Source organism: Catharus ustulatus, chromosome 18 (assembly GCF_009819885.2).
Source record: "Catharus ustulatus isolate bCatUst1 chromosome 18, bCatUst1.pri.v2, whole genome shotgun sequence".
NCBI classification, from domain to species: Eukaryota; Metazoa; Chordata; class Aves; order Passeriformes; family Turdidae; genus Catharus; species Catharus ustulatus.
The window spans coordinates 11,291,730-11,312,976 of record NC_046238.1 but is presented as its reverse complement, the minus strand read 5'-3'; the positions used below and the strand labels follow the sequence as shown (position 1 = coordinate 11,312,976).

General features: G+C 48.1%; 1 protein-coding gene across 1 annotated transcript in view; it reads right to left on the bottom strand.

Annotated features, from left to right (window-relative positions):
• BCR (BCR activator of RhoGEF and GTPase) overlaps positions 1-21,247 on the bottom strand; it is a 93,828-nt gene that overhangs the window by 15,258 nt on the left and 57,323 nt on the right. Inside the window, exons 3-14 of the mRNA XM_033075743.2 lie at positions 21,110-21,214; positions 20,413-20,598; positions 16,793-16,900; positions 15,341-15,401; positions 14,850-14,902; positions 14,363-14,503; positions 5,573-5,694; positions 4,203-4,371; positions 2,802-2,921; positions 1,884-1,959; positions 1,190-1,294; positions 534-608 (exon numbers count right to left, since the gene is read on the bottom strand). Of these exons, the coding sequence (XP_032931634.1) occupies positions 534-608; positions 1,190-1,294; positions 1,884-1,959; positions 2,802-2,921; positions 4,203-4,371; positions 5,573-5,694; positions 14,363-14,503; positions 14,850-14,902; positions 15,341-15,401; positions 16,793-16,900; positions 20,413-20,598; positions 21,110-21,214 (1,321 nt within the window). The remainder of the gene's footprint in view (positions 1-533; positions 609-1,189; positions 1,295-1,883; positions 1,960-2,801; positions 2,922-4,202; positions 4,372-5,572; positions 5,695-14,362; positions 14,504-14,849; positions 14,903-15,340; positions 15,402-16,792; positions 16,901-20,412; positions 20,599-21,109; positions 21,215-21,247) is intronic.

Sequence of the window (21,247 nt, the reverse complement as noted above, 5' to 3'; positions counted from 1 at the left end):
AAAATTTAAAAAAATATATCTAGACTCTCCTAACTTGCATTAATCACCTGCACAAGGTGCCTTCATTTCCATCACCTCTGTGTGAGTACCAGTAACACCATCCCACACAAGTATTACCCCTTTGATCAGCCCAGCTCTGTCACCTTTACTGAACCTTGTGTCAAATAATTCCCCTGAATTTTAACAACACTTTCTTCCCAACAAAAATTCTGGATGTCAGAGAACACCTTCCATTCTTTCATTGTAAAACAAAATACAGCTGGAAGAATTCAGGATAAGGGCTGACTTGTTTCTAGATCAGCTGGGTAATCAGCAAACACTGTTTAAAACCTCAGACAGACTAGGCCTATCAGTAAAGTGCTTGATCCTTGATGGTGATCTTTTTGGGAGTTAAGAGTAGAACTTCCAGTTCCTCAAAACACCTCTCCTCCTCACCATCATCACAGATGCTGCAATCCATGCCTAGCTGTCCCAGCACATGGCTTATCTAACTCCTATCTGTACCTCTTGTGTGTCACAGAGCTGCAACTCACTTGAGCTTTGCTTGAATCCCGTGGCAGAGTGGACAATGACGTTCAGGAATCCATAGAGACCTGGAGATTCATCATCTGTACAAAACACCCAAGGGATTTTGTTACATTCACAGTGGAGCCAAGAGTGAGAGTGATGAGACTGATGCTACACAGGTTAATGAGCAGAGGGTGAACTGTGCCCAAGGATGGCAGGAGCATGTAACAACCACTTCAGCAAGACAGGAGACTGTTCTACAGCTGGCACCTGTAATACCTTCTGGCACTGGGGGCTTTTACAGTGACAGTTCTAGGATCAGCAAGACAGCATGGAAGAAACTCAAAGGAGAAAGAGTAAATTATAGAGGCTAAGTCTACACTAGCAGATTAAGTAACAATTTAGGATGGTCCCTGACACAATTTTGGCCAACTAGTGCTGTTCCAAAGGGTTCTCAGACATAGCTCAAAGCTGTCCCAGGTTAGAACTCCACCAGGCACTCCAATACCTTGCACAACAGTTGCATGCAAAGACCTTTTAACAGCTGAATAAAGTATACTGGAGGATGTCTGCAACCTGCAGCAAAAGGGAACAGAGCAATTCTAGGGGAAAACACAAAATCAGGCAGGGGGAGAGTTTCACTGCAGCTGTGCCATGTGAAAGCAAAACCCAAAGGTCTTACCTTCCTTATTGATAGTGAGGGGGATGTTGTGGACTGTCTGCAGCTTCACACAGGAGTTTGTCAGCATCTGGAGCTCCACTGATGTGAGTGAGAAGCTTTTAAAGCCTGCCATGGAGAATGAAAGAGAGGAGTAAAAATTCCAAGGAGAAGCTGAGTGCATGAGCCCTGATCCTGGGCACACATGGGACAGTGCTCCCTGGGCACTGCTCAGGGCAGTGCTGCTGCAGCCCAGCTCTGTTGGGGCCATTAGTTACTCTTCCAAGTAAAGCCTCAGGATGGTTCACAGGAAATAGAAGGGTTCTTAGTTCCTTGCAAAGCCAAAAACACAAGGCCATAAAAGTAACTAAGTTTCTTTTGAATGGAGCCAGGGAAAAGGGTGAGGCTCTTCCCCCTCTGTGGAATTGCACTCAGCTCTGATCTCTAGGGTAAATGAGGGAATCTCTATACACATTTACTTACTAACATGACTTACTACATATATTACTTACTACATACTAACTCACTACACATTCCTCAAATGTTGCTGCAGCAGAAGTTCCCCAAACAGCCTCAGACAGGAGACACCTGTATTGCAGTGTGGATTTCAATGCAGATCTCTGTTTTGGCAGGGAAGCCTGTGCCACACCTCATCCTCTGCAGCCCTGCTCTCTTAAGATCACAGTGTTTGTACCAATGACAGCTGAGGGATACTCACATTTCTTCTGCTGCTCCCGGATATTCTCCCTCCACTCTGCCCTTTCATAGTCCGATGAAATGAGGAATGTGTAACTCTAGCCAGGAGCACAGGAGAAAATGGGGTATGCATTAGTGTGATGCAGCACTGAGGCAGGGCCTGCCTGCTCCCACCCTCCCCCAGTTCACACTGCTGGACAGACTGCTCTGCTGCCACTCCTGCCACTCATCCTGCATCACATCTCTGTAAAGCCAGGCTGGGCTCTGGCAACGTGCCCATGGTACCAACACTGACAGTCAGAGCTCACAGAGCCCCTCCCTGCCAAGGGCAGCTGTGGCTCTGCAGCAGCTCCCAGGGCAGCTTGTGCTATTCCTCACAACAGGAATTCAGCGGCACCAGGAATGCCAAAAGCTCCAGCACAGGCCTAGACACTGATGAAGCAGTGGCAGTCAGGAAGCAGTGCCCAGCTCATGGAATTTCAAAGCCCTGTGAGACTCTTTTGCCATGTGCATGGAAAGGCCACAGTGAGAGGCTCCAGCAGTGCCAGAGCAGGGAACACCCCTGGCAGAGGATGACCCTGGCAGGGGCAGCTGCAGCCCTGAGGACACTGCCCTGAGTGTGCCAAGCCTTGAAGCCACAGACCAGTCTAGAAGAAAGCTGCTGCAGAGCTGGATCTTGGGTGAAGGGCTGTTCCTATTGCTCCACCAGGACTGGTGCTGAGACAGAGGATTCATTTCTATGGTTATTTCTTAAATGTCAGTCTTGTGTGCAAGACAGAATGCCACCATAACCTTTGGCACAGCAAGGGTGAGGTGTCTGCTGCTTGCAAAGTGCTTTGAGGACACACAGTAGAAGCCCCAAAGCCCCCCTGTGCAGGAGCATGTGCAGTCCCAGACAAGCCCCCAGTGGTGGCCCCGAGGGTGACAGGGCTGCTCTCACCTTGCCGTTTCGGTTGTGCACCCGGAAGGCCATGTTGGGAGACATCAGCAGTAGGAGGGACTCCTGCTCCGACAGCTTCTTTTTCAACCTCTCAATGACCTTGCTGCCCTTATTGGCCCTCTGAAGGGTGTGAGAAAGAGGGAGTAGAGGACATATGTTATTCTCCAAATCTGCCCCCATTTACACTAACTGCTATTTTAAAATCCACAGTCTCTACCCTGTGAGTAGGTAAATGGCCCCAGAACAGAAGAAATGCTGTCAGTAGGATCCACAGGACTTCCAGCTGCTCAGAAAGGTGTAATTTGCAGATTCTCTACACTTGGACCAGGCTCTGTTCCCAATTCCAGCTGTCCCAGCTGAAGTGCAGAGGTGTGTGGCCACTGTCCCAGCTGTACCCTGTATTTTCTGTTCCAGAGGCTGCAATACCATCATGTCACTGGGCAGCCACACAGCACTGCCAGGTCCTCCAAGTGTCCTTCATTAAGAAGATTCCCAGGAACTTCTGTAGAAGCCGCCCAGAACTCTCCCACTCACCACCCACTAAACCATTTTCATCAGAGGTCTGCTAAAAACATGTTTTTCCTGGATAAAATCCAGTGCAAACCCAGCCATGTGTATTGTTTAGCACTGATGCACCAAAGCACGCATCTTAGACACCTGCAGCTGGTGACTAAAAGGCTTCCAAAAGTCTTCTTCCTAATACCTTACTTTTTCCAGGAAGCCCTCTTTTGAAAGCCAGCTAGAGCTGAGGCAGAATCATGCTCTTTGGAAATGTGGGGAATTACCTTCACACAGCATGATCAGTGTTATTCATATCCTGCTCTACACACCACCACTGCTCAAACCCTTATTTCTCTTTTAAGGTCCAGGAAGGTTTGGGATCTAACAGCTCTCAGAAAACATATCTTGCAAGCAAAGAGACACCATGTCCATGTCTGACTGTCCAGTCAGTGTAACTGCTGTTTTCTGTACATTTGCTGCTGCTTTGCCATCAGTGAAGTAGGAAAAAGCCTCAAAGGCTTAACTGAGCCTGCTAAAATTCAAGAGGATATGGCTTCTGACCAAAATCACTGGCAGGATCATAATTTAACAGCCAGAAATTGGCAAGTAACACTCCCAGTCCTTCTCATGTCTGCAGCACAAGATCCCTGCCCTCCACATGGATGCTTACAGGTGGTTTTGCTGAGTAGAGGAGCTGCTGGGAACAACCACAGGGTCTCTCTGCCTCCCCCCAGAGCAGCATCACCCAGGCTGTGCACTGGGATGAGCAAAGCAATCACAAGGCCCTGCTGAAGAGTCTGCTGCAGCCTGGCTCCCCACACTGTGCAGCCCTAGGGAGCTGCACTTCATGTGAGCACAGACCCTGTGTCTGCATTGCCAGGGAGTGCTCAACTCCTTTACCTTTTCCCGCTGGATGTCGTTCTTGATCTGGGATATCTTGATCTTCATGGCATCCAGTTCCTCATCAGGTACCAGTGGGATGTTGGGCACTGCCTCAGATTCATCCACCATTTGGAAACTGAGGTCAGTGAGTGGGATGTACCACTTGCAGTCATATTGTTGGCTTTTTCTGAAAGGCAGTAGGTCCAAACCTTTTACTCTTACTGGTGTTTGGCAACTCAGTCCTTCCCACAAGTTCTTCCCTGTTATAGTGCAGAAGATGCAGACACTAGCCCAACTTTACTGTGATTCCCATATGGAAAACAGGCAACAGGCTGCTTTTCAGCAAGACAGCATAGCAGGGCCAGTAGCTGGTACAACACATAAAAAGGCAACTCATTTTGTTATCCAGTTCTTTTCATCCTAAGAAACCACATCCATCTCCTGCAGACAATTTTGGTCCTGTATGCTCTCTCTTAGAGGCCTCTGCAGTGGCAGAGTTCTAAAGCTGTGCCACACCTGTGACCTGGTGGCCCCCTGGGATCTGAACCTGGGTTTCTCCTGCCCAAGCTGAGGCAGCTGAGCCAATGGATATAAACCTCTGTGTAATCCAGCCAGGGGAGAGAAACTACAGCTCAAAGCTGCCATTCTCCAGAGATTTCACCAGGATAAGCAGCTCACTTTTTTAATGTTTCATGTAATTTATTCCCTCTTCACCTCTTCTGTCAGGAACATCCACTCTTGGGAATGTCCCACCCCTTTCATTCCTCATAAGCATGGGCTTTGAAAAGGGCAGGCATAACTTTTTGCTTGAGGAGGGCAGGAAAATAAGAGATGTCTCCCCAAGAAGAATGTTTACCAAATGAAGAGAAGCCCTATTTGAGGCAAGTACATTGGTAATGGCTCTTCCCCCCTTGTTCTGAAAAGTGTCAGCAAAACTGCTTTTAGCTGCACTTTGGGGCTGACACATTATCTGTTCACTGCACCTTTGCCATTGTTCTGTGAAACTGTTAACAGGCTGTAGCTGCAAAGCCAAAATTAACAACCTTAGTTTATAAAAAAAAGTGAAGAATGTCACCCATTAAAAGAAAAGGGAAGGAGAAACATAAATTACATTTGTCCAGAATGCCAGCAGCTACAACACATCCTGCTCTCCTAGGTAGGCTCAGGGCAGAGAGGGGAGGAATTACCTTTCCTGAGGGGTCAGGACTTAGTCAGCATCTCATACAGTAAACATTCCTATCCTGCTGATAATTTCTTGTCTAACTACTTCTTGTGGATTATGGTTACCCAGGTCTGGGGTATCCATATGTAACTAAAACTGCAGGCTAAACCCAGGATTCTGTTTTAGCTGAGGGGCAAAGCACGAAGTCCCAAAAGGAAACTCTCACCCTCCAATCTGCTTCTTGAGCTTGGCACACAGGAAGAGGTCAGTAAAAAGAAAGACATGACGTAGCTTGCGAGCCCCTTCCACCAGCTCCACCATGAAACTGTCCTTCAGCAGCTGCCGGTGCTGCGGAAAAACCAGGAAAAACATTTCAGTGCAATACGAGCTCCAAATCTGGCACTGGGGCAACACAGTCCTTAGACATGACTTCTACCAGGGTAAATTCTGTACATTTGTCTAATTCAGAAAAAGCCCACTAAACACTCCTTGCTGTCACCTCTTCTCCCTGCTGCAGCCTTCTCTCCCAGAGGCAGGAAGAGCCATGCACCTTCTCCCCTACCTGGTGCTGGGTCAGATTTCGGGCTTCTCTCCATCACCAGTTCCTGAGCAGTTTGGTGTGAGTCACTGCCCAGCTCCTTCGTACCAGAATCCCTGAAATCCCTGCCAGCGGATCGTCCCCTCCCGAGCCAGCAGAGAGCAGCACACACCACTCCTCCCGGAGCCGCTTCCCAGCCTCTGCATCCGCTTCAGCCACCCCAGCAGGGACAGCAAAGCTCTCCTCGCTCCCATCCTCTCCCATTTACAGAACGACTTTGTCAACATTAACAGCTGAATGCCATTGCTCCTTCTTCATTACAAGTGCTGTTAAGGGAGAATTCCTGAACATGTGTATCTGGCAAACTTCTCAGGAGTCCCTTATCAGCCCGTGCTTTAAAAGGACCATCTGGATGTACCTTCACCACATGCCCATTGGAATCTTCTTTATATATCATATAGAGATTCCCCAAACCTAGAGGATGCAAAGAAGCTGCACAACTTTGACACCTTTCATCTTGCTTCTATTTCCATGGAGTTTTAGGGGCACACATTGGTAGGCAGAATCATTGCTTTCCTAATTCCCTTATGGGGAGGAGAGGTGAGATGGATGACTCCACAGTTAAAAGCCCAAAAGGCTGGAATGCTGGAGTTAAAAGCCCAAAAGACTGAAAAGCTGGCACACAGACAGGGGGGCTGTGTGCTCCTTCCAGTGACCACGACAGGGGTTTCATGCCCTGCTCAGTGCTCAGGTCCTCCACTGTGCTGTCAGGACCAGCAGGACTCAGTGCACACCTGGAACAGACACCTCCCACTGATTTTCAACCACAAGTCAGGGCATTCTGCTCTGGGCAAGTTTTATTTCCACCAATATGTGTAATTGTCAGTGTTGCCTCACTTCACAGCAAGTACAAGCAGGAACCATCAGCTTCCCCACACGTGCCCAGGTATGCTAAGGAACTCTTCCTTTGTTACTGCAGCCAAGAGGATGCTCCTCTGCCATCACTAAGTGACATATCAGACATCCCACATCTGCCTATTCAGTGCTGTGGCTGGAGACAGGAGAGTCCTGCTAACCCTGGTCAGGGCTAAGCAGCACCTCCCCAGCTGCCTCACGGCCCCCTGGCCAGCCCCATGCTCAGGACTTGTCCCTGCTGCCCTGCCCTGCAGGACCCCCCACAGGACACAGCCACAGAAGGGTCTCCACGGGGCAGCACCAGGAGAGCAGCTCCCCTGGGCAAGGTCAGCACACCCACAGCAGAAGTGATGCCTCCATTTCTCAGGTGATGCCTCTGTGTTCTGTTGGTTGTCTGACTTAACAAACCCTGAAAGCATTCCCTGCTGAGGGTGTGGGAGTGCAAACCCCACCTTGCCTCTCCTGCCTACCATTCTTCCCATCTTGGCTCTCCAAAATGAAAACAAACCACATCAGTCCTAAGCCCAGCAGGCATCATGGCAAAGGAACACATGACAAAGAAATGCCCCTGCAGACATAATTCTTCTTCCTACAGTGTGTCCCACAGCACCCTACACTTCCTGACAGGGATTAGGAGCCTGCATTTTCCCATCTGCAGCTACAAGAGCACCACAGCTACCTGTGAAAGCACGTGGAGCAGTGTCAGCAGCTCATCTTGGTGCTGCCTTCTATTACACGAAGATCCTGGAGATCTGTGAGCAGGGCAGCAAAAGCTGCACCTTCCCCATGGCTGCAGGAAGCAAGGCTGCTCCCTGGCAGACTGCTGCACCATCTCTGGGCAGGACTCTGGGGAGATCTGGCATCCAGCAGCGATTCAGCTCACAAAGGCCTGTACATATGTTAGTGTTTATTTTTAGGTGGGTGTGATCCTCCTGGCTTCTTCTCAGTGGTTTTGGAGAGGACTCCTGCCTGCACTTTGCCTTTGCTGCTGATGGGCACTTGAACACGCCTTCCCCTCCTGCCTGGGAGAGCAAGCCCCAGGATAGGAAAGTAGAAACACTGAGCTTTGAAAATAAATAAACAAACAGGAGGAGGTATGTTGTCAGTAGCAAGAACACTCTCCACTCCTGCAAAGAATTTCATTTGGGAGCAATAATAAGCAGGGAAGGATATTTTCTGAGCAAGCCAAACCCCTGATCTCAGGTTTCTAGATCTGATGCATATTAATTACACTGCAAATCAGCTCAGCTCCTCTGGAGCAATGAGAATAGCTGCTTGCTGCCAGCTCAACCTCTGCTCATTGTTCGTAGGTGTAAAGATGTTCTCACAGCTTACTCATCTCTGCTACCCAGCAGGATGTGGCACTGTCCTTTCCCTGCCTGGCAGTGACAGGGCACAGTCCTGACCTGACCCTGTGTCTGCCTCTGCCAGGCACTGGCAGTGTGTGAGACGAGCCAGGGCCCCAGCCCAGCACCCTGCCCAGAGCACATGGCCCCAAAACCTGAGCAGAAAGCTCAGCCATTCCATGCCAAGTGACCCAACAACCTTCACATTCCCAGCTGGGGCTCAGGTGGCACTGACTTTATTTGGGTTAGCACTCCTGGGAGCCAAATCCTATCACTGACACAGACACAGTGCAAGCCTGAGGCAGGAAAAAGTGCCACAAAGAGCTGTGTGGAAGAGGACAAGCCTGTACTTCCTCAGCTTGGCTGGAACAGAAGAAAAGAGGTGAAAGAGATATATTCCAGTCAGTCAGAGGGAAACATGAAGCTTCCCAAAACCCTTCATTCCTCTTATCTTCTTGCTCATGGGAGCTAGTTTGGAAGGTCTCCCTCCAGCAAGTAGTGGGGGGTGAATTTCCACAAGAGCAACCAAGCATCTGGGGAGGAGAGTACAGGAGAAAACATTTGTGGATCAAGTCAGGAAATCTCTCCTCACTACCAGCTTTTCTTGGAAAAGAGAACTTTCATTAGGGCTGGGCAAAACAGGCATGCCCCAGGCTGCTCAGCATCCGTGGGGCTGAGGAGGGGCACTTCCAGCAAAGGGCACATCCTTTGCTGCGGATGAGTCATTTTGCCGGGAGGTTCAGCAGGTCAGAGGGAAACAATAAAAGGATTTCCCAATGGCTTACCAGATCCCTGCCAAACCCCACAGTGTGGGAGCAAAGGGCACCTTCCTGGACCTCCTGACATGAGTCAGCCCATCCTCTCTCACCCTGGGGGAGCCAGCAGCTCCCTCAGACAGGGTTTGTGCCACTCAGAGGCCTGTGCCATCTCAGCTCTGCAGTTTTGGAACCAACACTTTGGTCAACTCCTCCCACCCAGGGCCACCAACAGCTATTCCTTTGGTGACCTCCTGTGAAATGAGGTCTCCTAAAACACAATGAGCCTGGATGATTTTGGATGAGTGAGCCTGTTGTATGTGACATATAACAGCTCTCATGTGGGAAACCATCTCTCTACCTTGTTCCTACAGTTACTCTGTTAAAGTAATCAAAGGTGCTAAAGATTTCCTTAAATACCCTGAAATAACACTGACTACAGAAACACCAAATAAGAACCAAGGGAACATAAGGTTAGGGTGATAGGGTGACAGTGGCAGGAAAGTGGCAGTGATCCCCTCTCTTCCACAGACAGCCTCCAAGACTGTCAGGTGTCCTGCACAGGAGCTCAGCTCAGCTTCAGAAAGATGTTCCAGGAAGTGTGGGAGAAAAGCCTTGATTTTGTGTCATAACAGAGTGAATTAGGATCATCTTTAATCTCTCACACGAGGCCTGTGCTGTTAACTTCAGTAGCTCTTGCACAGCTCCTGTACTGCTGCAATATAAGTTCCACATCTCTTTTCCAGGCCCTGCTTTTCTTTGCATGTTTTCATCTGCTTCTTCTCCCACCCACCTCAGTGCTCTGAACAAAAGAGCTCTCCCTGTACCTTTTCCAGAGCTTGGTTATCCTCTTTGGATTGCCTATTGCTGTCCTCCTCCTCCTCTTACCTCTGTCATGGAGCATCTTCCCCTCCTCTGCTACCAAGCTCACGACTACCTGTGTGCTCATCTATTCATCCTACAGTGTTTTTGTGCTGTTTGCATATGATAAATCCTGCTGCTGTCACAGACTGATTAACTCCAGGAAGTGTGGCCAGCTTGTCTGAGACACGTTACAAAAACTGGAATTTAAAAACCTACTCCAGCAGACCCAGAGCTGCACAAAAGGCCATCTCCCCCCTTGTGTGCTGAGGAAAGAGCTCATCTGATGTGGTGACAGCAGAGACCTGCAGCGTGCGTGGGTGAGAGCCCCGGGAAGGGCTGGGATGTGTGAGGCACAGGGAGGAGGGGAAAACCAGGAGATGGGTATTGGCACATGTCAGTGAGGAAGAGGTGGTTTGGCTTTCTGCAGAGCGTAGGAAGAAAATGATTCCTCGTGTGTTCAAGCGTGTTGCAAGACCAGCACTTAAAAAAAAAAAAAAAAAAAAAAAAAGGATGCTCTGCCTAGGGAGTTAAACTGGCTGCTCTTTGAGCATTTTAATGGCCTCTTTCTTCTTCCCAAAGCTCCTGCCACCAGGAGCTCTCTGGCTCCAGCTGTAAGACAGAGTGTGAAGCAGCCAAGATAATTTCTGAGTGCTCTATTGCCAACATCTGCCCAAGGCTCCAGGAGCAGTAGGCACCAGGCCCCATGCTGTGCATGGCTGTCTCAGCTTCGCTTCCAGCTTTTCAAAGGCTTCAGTTTGCACTTCTGCTCCCTTGCACATGTCCTTTGTCCTTCCCTTCTCTAGCATGCTTGGCCCTCTATGAAGTCAAACAGAAGCCTAAGGCAATGATAGCCAGTCCCTGGACTGCAGTTTAAAACCACATTTAGAAACACTGCTTGCCAAGCAGCCTCTCCTCTCCAGGGCAAGGACAAAGGTGTACAATAGCACAAGCTGATCTGTGATGTGATCTACTGGGCTTGCTCCCAGAAAAAGCTGCCTGTCAGCTCCCTTGTGTCTGCACTGGCTGATGAGACCAGACATGAAGCCACTGTCAGCAGTGACCCCAAACTCCAGGCTGCATCCCTCTGTGCCACTGTGGGATCACACAAGTGTCAGGTTGAACACTTGAGAGAGAGTGGAAGGACATGGCCAGGGCAATGAGTGGCAGCCACCAACTCAGGTTGGTCTGAACTGCCCTGGAACAACACTCTGCAAAGAGCACGAGAGGAACAGCAGCCAAGAAAGGAACCACAACCTCTCAAGTGAACCCGGTAATTTTTTGCTGTTTCATTAATTCCTGCTTTGCACAAATGCACTGAATTAGCTGGAAACACCAGCCTTGACTTCTGGTAGGCAACGACACAAGCACTACAGTCATTTGTATCTGGGCTTAGCTGAAAAAACCCAACATGCAGTACCTAGAGCTGCTCTGTTAATAAGACTAGAGCAGGTTATTACTGCCCTCCCTCTGCACGTGACAGTGGCCCATCCTTCATCCCAATGCATTTGTTTTCCTCCTTCCCCAAGGCACTGTCCCCAGCAGAACCTTAACCTCATTCCCTATTTAAACCAAGCCAACAGTGGTGCAGAAGGATCAGCAGTGACAAGAAGATGCCTCTTCCATGGCCCCAAGGGCTGGGTGACTTCACCACTCACATTCCAAGCCACAAAGTACAGGGCTACTAAGACTCCCTTCTCCTCCATGCATTTGCTTGGCTATTGGGAGGGTTAGCAAAGTGGATACCTATAGATAATTCATTAAAAAAAGGTTAAACTATAAAAGTGAAAGATGGGATGAAAAGAAGGGAGCAGGAGAATGCAGTGGATCAAGCTGAATGGAAACAGACTCTGAAGGCCAGAGATGCCCCCTTGGCTTCCCTGTGCAGCCAGGCTGGGGCTGAGGCTCTGCTGGCTCCTCTGCACCATGGCCCTCAGCAAAGCCCAAATTCTCTGTTCACAAGCTCATTTCACCAATTCTGCCTTCCCTGCTGCAGCTCTTTCTGGCCCTCTGGGGAGGGATTTTGCTCCCTTTGTTCCCATCTCTTTGCACTACCTGAAATACTCATCCAGCCCAGCAAATCAAACCAATGACAAAAGCCTTCCAGTTCCTATGCATAAATCTAGATTAGAACAAAGCCTCTGGAGCCCAGCAGAACTGGGGGGCTGGAGTGCAGAATGGACACCTGGCACCACACAGGGAGCCCAGCAGGCAGGACAGGCTGAGTCACTGCTCCCAAAGCAGGGAATCACCTCTGCAAAAGAGAACAACGCTGTGCCAATGAGCCTGTACTCTCTGCTGACCTGCACTCCCCTCCTCAGCAGCCTGTCACTAGGGAGATTAACAACTGGCTGCTTTCCCCAGTTCAAAGCAATCCTGAGAAAAAGAGCTGGAGCAAGAGGCTGGCAAAGGAGATTTGATTCCTCCCCACAACACACTCAGAGGGAAAAAATATTCCACATAAAAGGCAAGGACTGGGAAAAAAGATAACTGAGATCAGCACCTAAGCAATACATGAGGGGAAAAGGCTATTTTACTCTCCTTCCTTTACACCAAGGAAACTTCAATGGGAGGAAGACAAATAATGAAAAAAGCCATCAAAGCAAGCTGGTGATTCATTAAAATAAAAAATGCATTATGCATTGAGAGCAGTCAATTAGGAGATGCAATCCACACACTGTCCTGTCACCCTGGGGGAAGCACCAGCAAGGAGAGTGGGAGGAAAGGATAAGGAGAAAAGGAAAGATTTACAGGCATAAACAAAACCCTGCTATGACCCCAAGCTGAGCAGCTTGTAGGAAGGAACAGCCATCACTAACCCACACAGAGTAGCTGGGAGCAGATTTGTGTGTCTGCATTACTACATGGAGAGTGAACATACCTACTCCCATAGAGGGTTCAACTGGGGCACTACTGCTTTGATAGAAGTGGGATATTGGTGCCAAATGACTAAAGGAAATATTCATGGTCAGATTCCCAGGGTGGAAGGCAAGTCCTTTTCTCCCTTGGGCTCAGGAAAAGCTGTGTGCAGTGAGGGAGGTCACAAAGGGTTCCCAGTCCCCCCAGCATACCCACAGCCCTCTCCTCCAGCATGTCCTCTTCCTCCCTCCCCACATCACACCTGGAGTCACTGCAGGAGCAGTGAAAGTGTGACCAGCCCTGCTGAGCCCAGCCCTGCCATGCCTCCCAAGATCTGACAAATCCACTGCTCCAAAAAGCCACCAGCAGGATCATCTTCCTGAGCCCACTCCTCTCCCTCGGCTCTGGCACCTCATTAGGATTCTGCATGACACGTTTCAGAGCCTGCATCCCTCTGCATCCCTGCATCCCTGAGATGCTGACAGACAACCAGAGAGCACAAACTGCTCCCTCCCCTGCGAGGGCCATTCCAGCCTGTGCTTTCTGCTATGACTCCATCAGCAGCCGCTGTAACGAGGCCATCCCCTGTCAGGGAGGCACTGGTGACTGATGGCTGAGCTTCTACCTCAGCCTCCAATTGCTCAGCCCCTCCTTTTCTCAGCTGGAGGTGTCCTCAGTCGACAAAATGAGACAATGCAGGACAAAGTGCACCAAATTCCCAGAACTGCAGCTTCCAGCAGACCTTTTGTCAGCTGAAAATCAGTTTAACAGCTAAAAGCAAGCATGTTTAGCTGTCAGGATTTGGGAATAAATCATGAAGGGTCATGGTATCTTAACAATCTTCTGGGCTTTGTAAGAGGTGTTTTTGTACAGGGTGTTTTAGGTCACTGTTGATCAGCCCACATGCTGCCATAGCTCTTCTTACACCTTTACTATCTGAGCTGCACCTCTCTGTGTCCAATCTCCTACATCCTACATCCTTCTCTCTCTCAACACTTCTTCTAGTCCTGTCCTTTTCATATGAGGAGGGACTGAATCTCTTTTTAATGGAATTAGGAGGCAGCTGAACCAAGCCATTGAGGAATGCAAACTCCACCACAGAGCAGCTCTGTGGCCTCCCTGCACAGCACTGCAGGTGAAAGATCTGCACATCTCAGACCTTTCTGGGTGCAGTCCAGTTCCTTACAGAGCTGAGAACAGTTATATACTACACTCTTAGAGTCAATCCTCTCCCTGGCTATCCCAACTCATTCCATTTGTTTTGCTTTCCAGTCACATTTACAACACTCTGAATGAGGATTTGCAACTTTCTGAATAAGGATGAAGAAAATTAATTTTATGGTAAAAATGAAGGTTCTGGAAAACAGCTTTTCCTAATCTTTCATGACTTCTGATGTTTCCTCACCTTTTTCTCCTCCCAGGCTTCCCACTGGGCTTCAGTTTGCAGGTACAATACAAATCCATTTAGTGCATGGCAATGTGCATCATAGAATGTACATATGACAAATGATTATAACAATGCTAAGGACAAAACTCTAATCATACTTTCCCTCTTGGTTTCCAAACTGTTTTCTGAACAAAAAACAGAGGGAGCTGTACCACATCCTTTAAAGAACAAGGACACTGCATAAACTGTATCTTAGCAACAAACAGCTTAACAGCATAACTTCCTAGTCAGCCCTACAGAAAAGACATACCCAGTATTTAGAAAGTGAGAAAATAACAAGAGCAGGCAGACTGACCTCCCCTTTCTTCACAGTCATGGATTGCCGGCGAGGAGTGATCTCCTCGTTGATGCTGGACAGGAAGTTCTGGGAGATCCGCAGAGCATCCTGCAGCAGGGGATGGTCAGGGTGGCTCACAGGAGTGTGCTTGAGCAAATCCTGCCAGCAGGAACACAAACAGACAACAGTCACGGGCAGCACTGGATGCCAGGAGGGCTCGAGCACCCCTAATTAGAGCTGCAGAACAAGATGCTCCAGCTTCTTCACACAGATGAGAGCAAGGCTTTATCTCTAGGAGGTAACAATACCCTGCACTTCTTGGGGACATCACTGCAAAGATAACAGCACCCTACCCATGGACTCCATCTCCTTAGTGTAAAGGGAAGAGACTCTTATGCAGCTCAACAAGTTTATTTTTGCAGTCCTGCAGCTCCATGGAAAATCTGAAGATCAAAGAAAATAGGACAGGAGTCTAAAGTTTGAAAACTCCCCTTCAGATACTTACATGCAGGACAAGGGTGCTGCGGGTCACTCGATCCACTGGCTTGTACAACAGAGCTGTGGAAACAAAGCAGCAGGAATGTCAGGAAGAGTGAGTATGGAAGCTCCTTCTACCATGGGCTGTCTTCTACTCATGTGCACAGACAAGCACTGTGGAACCTGATCTTGGCCAGGCTCTCTAAATGACCCCATCAAACCATCACTGCTGGGGTTGCTATGGCTGTGTAGCAGATGTTCTCTTAAAATCACAGCAGCCCTGGTTGGGCTGGCTTTGCCCAAAGGCACTGATGAGGTTTGAAGCCAGGAGGCACTTCCCCATGCAGGCAGCCTACTTTGCACAAGCTCTGCTACTTAGCAAAAGGGCACTGACTTCCCAGGTAGATCCAGCAGATCCCATAACCTTCCAGCATTCAAAAAGAAAAAGGGAGGGTGGAGGTTTGGCAACAGCCCCCACACAGTCCTGACAGACCAGTCTCCTCTCCATGGATCACTCACTTTCCAAGGAATTTTTCATCGTCTGATCTTTAGATTCCTTTGTGCTTCTGGCCTTTAGATTCTAAAAGAAAAAGAAAACCCGTGTAGCAGATGGTCAGTTGCCTTGAAATATCACATGGGAACACAACAGACTATCTGCTCCTCCAGGGGAAGGCCTAGGTGTGAAAGGAGGAGAGCCCTATCACAGCCCAAGTCAGTGATGGATAAATGTGCTTTCCTTCTTGGTAAATCCACCACTGCCATGTCACAGGCACCCACACATGTCAAATACCAAGCAATGTTCTTAGGAGCACCTGTCAATAGACATGCAGCAAAGCAGGGAACCACCTACAGCAACGGAGATGAGAAGTTTTTAAATCACCTGCAGAAGAGAGACATCCATAAGGACACAGCCACTGTCCCAGCACCAATAAATGAAGTACAGAATTGGCATTCAATACCCTCAGATTCCACTTCTTATTGCTGTTCTCAGAGCTGGGTGACCCTTGGACACATCGGTTCTTCCACAGCAGCAAAGCAACACTGTCTGTGACTCTGCACTTTGCCATGGGCCCTGCCATGCATTAATGTGCTCAGCTCCAAAATCCTCACCAGGACACAAATGCAGAAGTGCCATCACCATCATTCCAAAGACAGTAGATGTTGGCAAAATTCAGAATTATTCATCAAAGACAGCAAAACTGAGAGGTCATATTTTACCTCTTACTCATAGAAGTCTCAAGGGACAAGTGAAATACAATGTACTCAGGAGTTTTCTCAGAGCACTAAATACCCCTGGTAGTACTCAGCTCTGATGATTTATTAGATTGTTTTTAAGGAGACACATGAAATTCATGTTTTCTTGGCAACTGAATTCTTCAAGAAATAATCACTGAAATACAAAGAGTCAACGAGACTATGCACTGCAGGGAAAGCTGATGGTCTAGGAAGCCTGAAAAAATACCCAAAATGCTTTGAGACAAGTATTCCTGTGACAGGGAGGAAATCAGAGTAGCCCAGAGAATAGCACTACAGATTTATGGTTGACACACTTGCTTTTTTCAAGAGAGATTTACCCTCTCCTCTCCATGCCAGTGAAGCCTGCAATCCCACTGACAGCCACAGTGCAGGCCATGAAGGATGGCTTTTACACCACAGCCAGAATCATTAGCAGGAGAAACATCTGAGAAATTCACATAGAGCTTTCCCTTCTAGAAAGGTATGAAGGTGGCACAGAGCTGGAGAAGTTCAGAGCAATGCCAGTTTTTACCAGGTTCCCTGTGTGGGGAGATGTGTCTGACCAGCCTAAGGACAACTCAGTGCGAGAACACGAGCTGAAGCAGGGAGTCTGTGGGAGCTCACAGCTCCTCCAGAAGTTAGGGCTGCAGAGGTACTTGGAGAATAGACAGGAGTGACATGGCAGGGTATTAGTCAGAGCCAGGCAGCTCGTGTGTCTGAACACCGTGACATTACCTCAGAGATTTCAGCAAACTGAGCATTGGCTTGGCAGCACTTCTCTGCTGTCTCCATAGCAACTTCATAGTTATCCACAAAGGCCCGGTACACTCCCAGCTGGCTGGCCTGCAGGAAGCAAAACAAAATATAATGAATGCTGTGGAAGAAGGCAGTTTGAGGTGGTCAGTCTTGGTATCCAACAATCAGGCCAGGTTTCATTCAAACCAAATAGCTGCAGTGAATGCTGAGCAGGTCCAGAAGGACATTTCTGACCTCTCAACTTTGTCTAACCAGCACTGATGTCCCCATGCACCCAGTCCCACCCTATGCTGAACAAGTTTACTTGTGAAGGATGTGAAAGCCTATGAGAATGACACATCCTTACTTCTGACATCTATTTTTCCCTTCTGAACTGCCAGATTAGTATCTATTAATACTGCAGCTCATTGATGTAACTGGAGCTGCTGGCTTTTTGCCACGACACATGAATCAGGGAGGAATGATTCAGCCCAACAGCACAAATGTGACCCCAGTAAGCTACTTGTTGGCCTTTGCATGATGGATATACTAAATCAAACCCAGATATTACCCATATCTGCATTAGTATAAGGGCAGCAGAGTGCTGAAAATGCAGAAGAGAGATCCAGAGCACAATCTGTTTGGATGGCAGTGACTGGGGCACTAGGTGACACAAAATGGCAGTTTTTCCAGCAGCAGGAATATGGAATTGGTCCAGAAGAGGATGGAACAGGCCTGGGAGTGCAGTAGTAAGTCATTATTATCAGAGTCTTAGCACTGATCCTGTTTGCTGACTTAGGAATTGCAGCCATATTCATGGCAGAGAACACAAGATCCAGCATGGGAAATCCCTGGGTAGCCTCCAAGCTTGTCTGGAGTGCAGAGCTGGCTTTGTGCTGCAGAGCTGCCAGGCTGGGCTGGGCACAGCTCAGCAGCCTGAGCCTGCAGTGCCAGGCAGCAGCCAAGGGTGCAGCAAGGAGACACTGCCAGGGGGCTGCACTCACCTCAGCACTGCTGCACCCTCCCTGAGCCTGCTGCCAGACAAGGCAGAGAGGGAACTTCCCCACTGCTCCTTCCCTCTCCTGCTCTCCCTCACAACCTTTGTGCTCCCCATTCTCCATGGAGCTTTGTGCAAGAGGTGATGAGGAGAAAAAGCCAGTCTCAGGACAACATTCCCTGCACAAACTGTGTTAACAGGGTGAGAAACAGTGAACTATTTCCTAGGTCACATTTTACTGAAAGTAAAAAGCCAATCTCAGCCCTTACACAAAATATACAGCTATGACTGAAGCTGAAGAAAACTGTGCTCACTTATACCAGGATGACCCCAGCAGCATGGAGAGAATGAAATCTGCATTTGGTACAGAGGCACAATCCTGTGAACATGCTGCTGTCATAATTACTGACCATTTGAAGGGCTTATGCCATCCAGATTTGGATGATGCCAGGTAACATGGCAGAGCTTTAAAGTTTCTCTATTCCCAGGCAGTCATTTCATTTCCTGCTACTCCTGAACAATCTTTCTAAGTTTTCATTTTCCTCCTCTGAATGTATCATCACAAAGACATCTTTCTCATTAAAAACTGAGCTTCCAATCAAAGCAATAATGCTCACACACAATTTTCATGCTGGTTTGATTTTTTTCAATTAAAAAGAACCTACTGAAAATGAAACAAGAGTTGGTAGAAATAGCTGGCTTTTGGACGTATTTTTTTTTCTGTTTTTGAGGCCTGCTTCTGAGTGAGGATGTTTGCTAAATATTTCTTCATTTCTAAAAACAGCTCTAAAGTGTTTCCTTTCAGCTATAAAAAAATATGTACAATATATTCCCCAAAAACGAGAAGTGTATTTCCCTCCCACATGCCTGGCATCTTTTCTTTTTCTCAACAGGAAAAGGTGCAATAACAGTCAATTTGATGTTGCAAATAGATTGTGCTTCGTGCCAGAACACACAAAATTCTAGAACTCATTGCATCCACTATCTGTAATTTCAATCTACTGTGCTGTTTTTTGCATGAGAGTACAGAAAATTAGTGTCCCCAAGGACATCTGGGTATTTCAGTGTTAATCAGACTGCATGACATGACCAGGAGTGAACAGTCTGCTCCAAAAGATCTGATGTACATCCAGTGCAGAGGCCTTATACAGCCTGATGTTCTTGCTGTCTCTCTCACCGAGCTGCTTCCCAGTGCCTGCCAAGAATTATTAGCTTTATCTCATCCAGCAAAGAGTTTGCAATTCCCACCACTGCTGGACCAAACTACCCAAAACTGAAACTGCTATGCCAGCTCAAAGCCTCCTGCATTAGGGCAATTTGTTCCTTTGTTTCCAATGCTAGTCCAACAAAATCAACAACTCTGCCACAAATGCAGAAAAATCAGGGGAACGTAAGAGCAGGGGAAGGGCTGAACTCCTGCACCTGAGATCAGCCAGCAACAAGAAATGGTCTGAAACAAAAGCCTGAGTAGCTGTGCAGTGAGTAGAGGGTTTCTGGACAGCCCTGCCAAGGAATACATTCAGGTCTCCTCCAATTAGTGCTATTCCCATTGCTCCATTGCTGCACCACATGTCCAGGGCAGCTTGTGAGGCTGCCACTTCCAGCAGCCTTCTGTGTCTGCTTCAGCACCCAGCAGCAGCTGGGTTTGTCCTCTCAAAGCAGCTGCTCAAATTGCATACCATGAACTATTCACCAACTTGACCCCTCCTGCCTAAAACATGCTGGCAGTGAAAAGCAGATTCCTGTATTTTCATCTTGAGCTGCTGGCATGTACAGAAAACATCATCTTCCAGGCCAGCTCCCCCAGCTCCATAGGGGATGGGGCTGATGCTGGGCTACACAGCTGCTAACAATTGATGGACCCTAGTAAAGCACACTCCCCAGCCAATAAACCCCTCACTGGAATGTCACTCCTACCCTGAGAACCAGAGGCACCTCAGGAATGCAGAGCTTCTTTTCTTTGCTAAAAGGGAAAAAACAGCTCCTTTAATCCTTTGCTCTCTGCACATGCTAGGGGAGAGGCTAAAGGGGCAAAAGAAAACCTCCTAGAATGCAAACAATTTGTCATCTGGCTCAGAAACTCAGCAATTTTAATTCAGCCTCAGGAATATGTTGTGTATGTCTTTGTCCTTTTCTGCACTCAGAGAATTTTGTTGAGGTTGCTTGGAGGACTCTCAGCTGCAGGTTGACTGCATCAGCACAACAGCAAGGGGAATTTCTGTTCAGGATAGTGGCAGGAAAGCAAAGCCAGTGGTGATGACCATAAATCAGCACTAGAGAGAGGGGGAAGGATGTGTGGGGAAGTTCAACAGTAATGAGGAACACTTCACTGATGGTGTTAAGAAGTTCACTTTGTAATACTGCCACTCTCCCATCTCCATCTAAAGGAAATGTTTTGAGGACTCTGCAGAAACCCTGGAGATTCAACATTTATGTGAAACCATAGAGCCACTTTTGCTGTAGGGCCTTCACTGCAGTGACAAAGTGAGGAGGTGAGAAACCTCTCATCTATTCCAGCTACAGATTTTGATCCCTCTGCTCTGTGCAGTCACCAAAGGGAACCTCCAGCTCCTGTGAGATGGGTGAGGGGTACCAGCACTTTTGGTGATGGCAGCTGACTCACCAGCTTCTGGAAGAGGTCCCCAACACGCTGCTGGTGACTCCACTGCTGCACTCGGGGCAAGAGCCCATCATAGAATTCTTTGTGGATCTCGTAGAGCTCAGGCACTTTGAAGAATATTGTCTCAATCTGCTGACTGGTCAGCACAGGCTGGGAGGTGGTGGCAGCAGCTTTCAAAGGCTTCATAGGCTGAAATGAGGAAAGAAGGAAATCATTATCATGAGAACCATGAATGTTCACCTTTGCCACACTGCAACACATCCCTCCATAGAGTTATTTTTCATCCTAATAAAAAGTGAGATTTGTATCCACACAATTCCTGAAAGCTAGACACGAACAAGTTCTCTCATGGGGATCAGCCACCATGGTAGGTGGGTTTTCCCTGGATATTAATGCTGCAATTAAAATCCCTTTGCACTCCATTTCCCTAATCTCTGTCCAACTGTACAGCAATGTGTAATAATTAGCACAGGATACTTAAAGACAGAGCTCCTGGATACTGCCACATTAACAACTCCCAAACTCTGCTACATCCAGTCCTACCTTTAAGCCTCTCTCTCTGCTGGAGAAGAGTAACAGGTACCTTTTGCCCCTAGCAAATTATAATCTGTGGTATGTGAAGTTCAGGGAAACTCTGGGTAGAAGCAGCAGTGAAAATTCAAGTAGCAGTGTTTGAACTGGCACCTGTCCCCAGCCTTACCAGCAGCAGGGCCTCCAGGTGGCTCAGGTAGGTCTCCTCACTGGCTAGGATTCCTGACAGGACCCATTTTCTCATCTCCAGGCCCTTCTCCAGGTCTGGCTCACTCTACAATGAAGTTGTTAAGGAGAAAAAAAAATT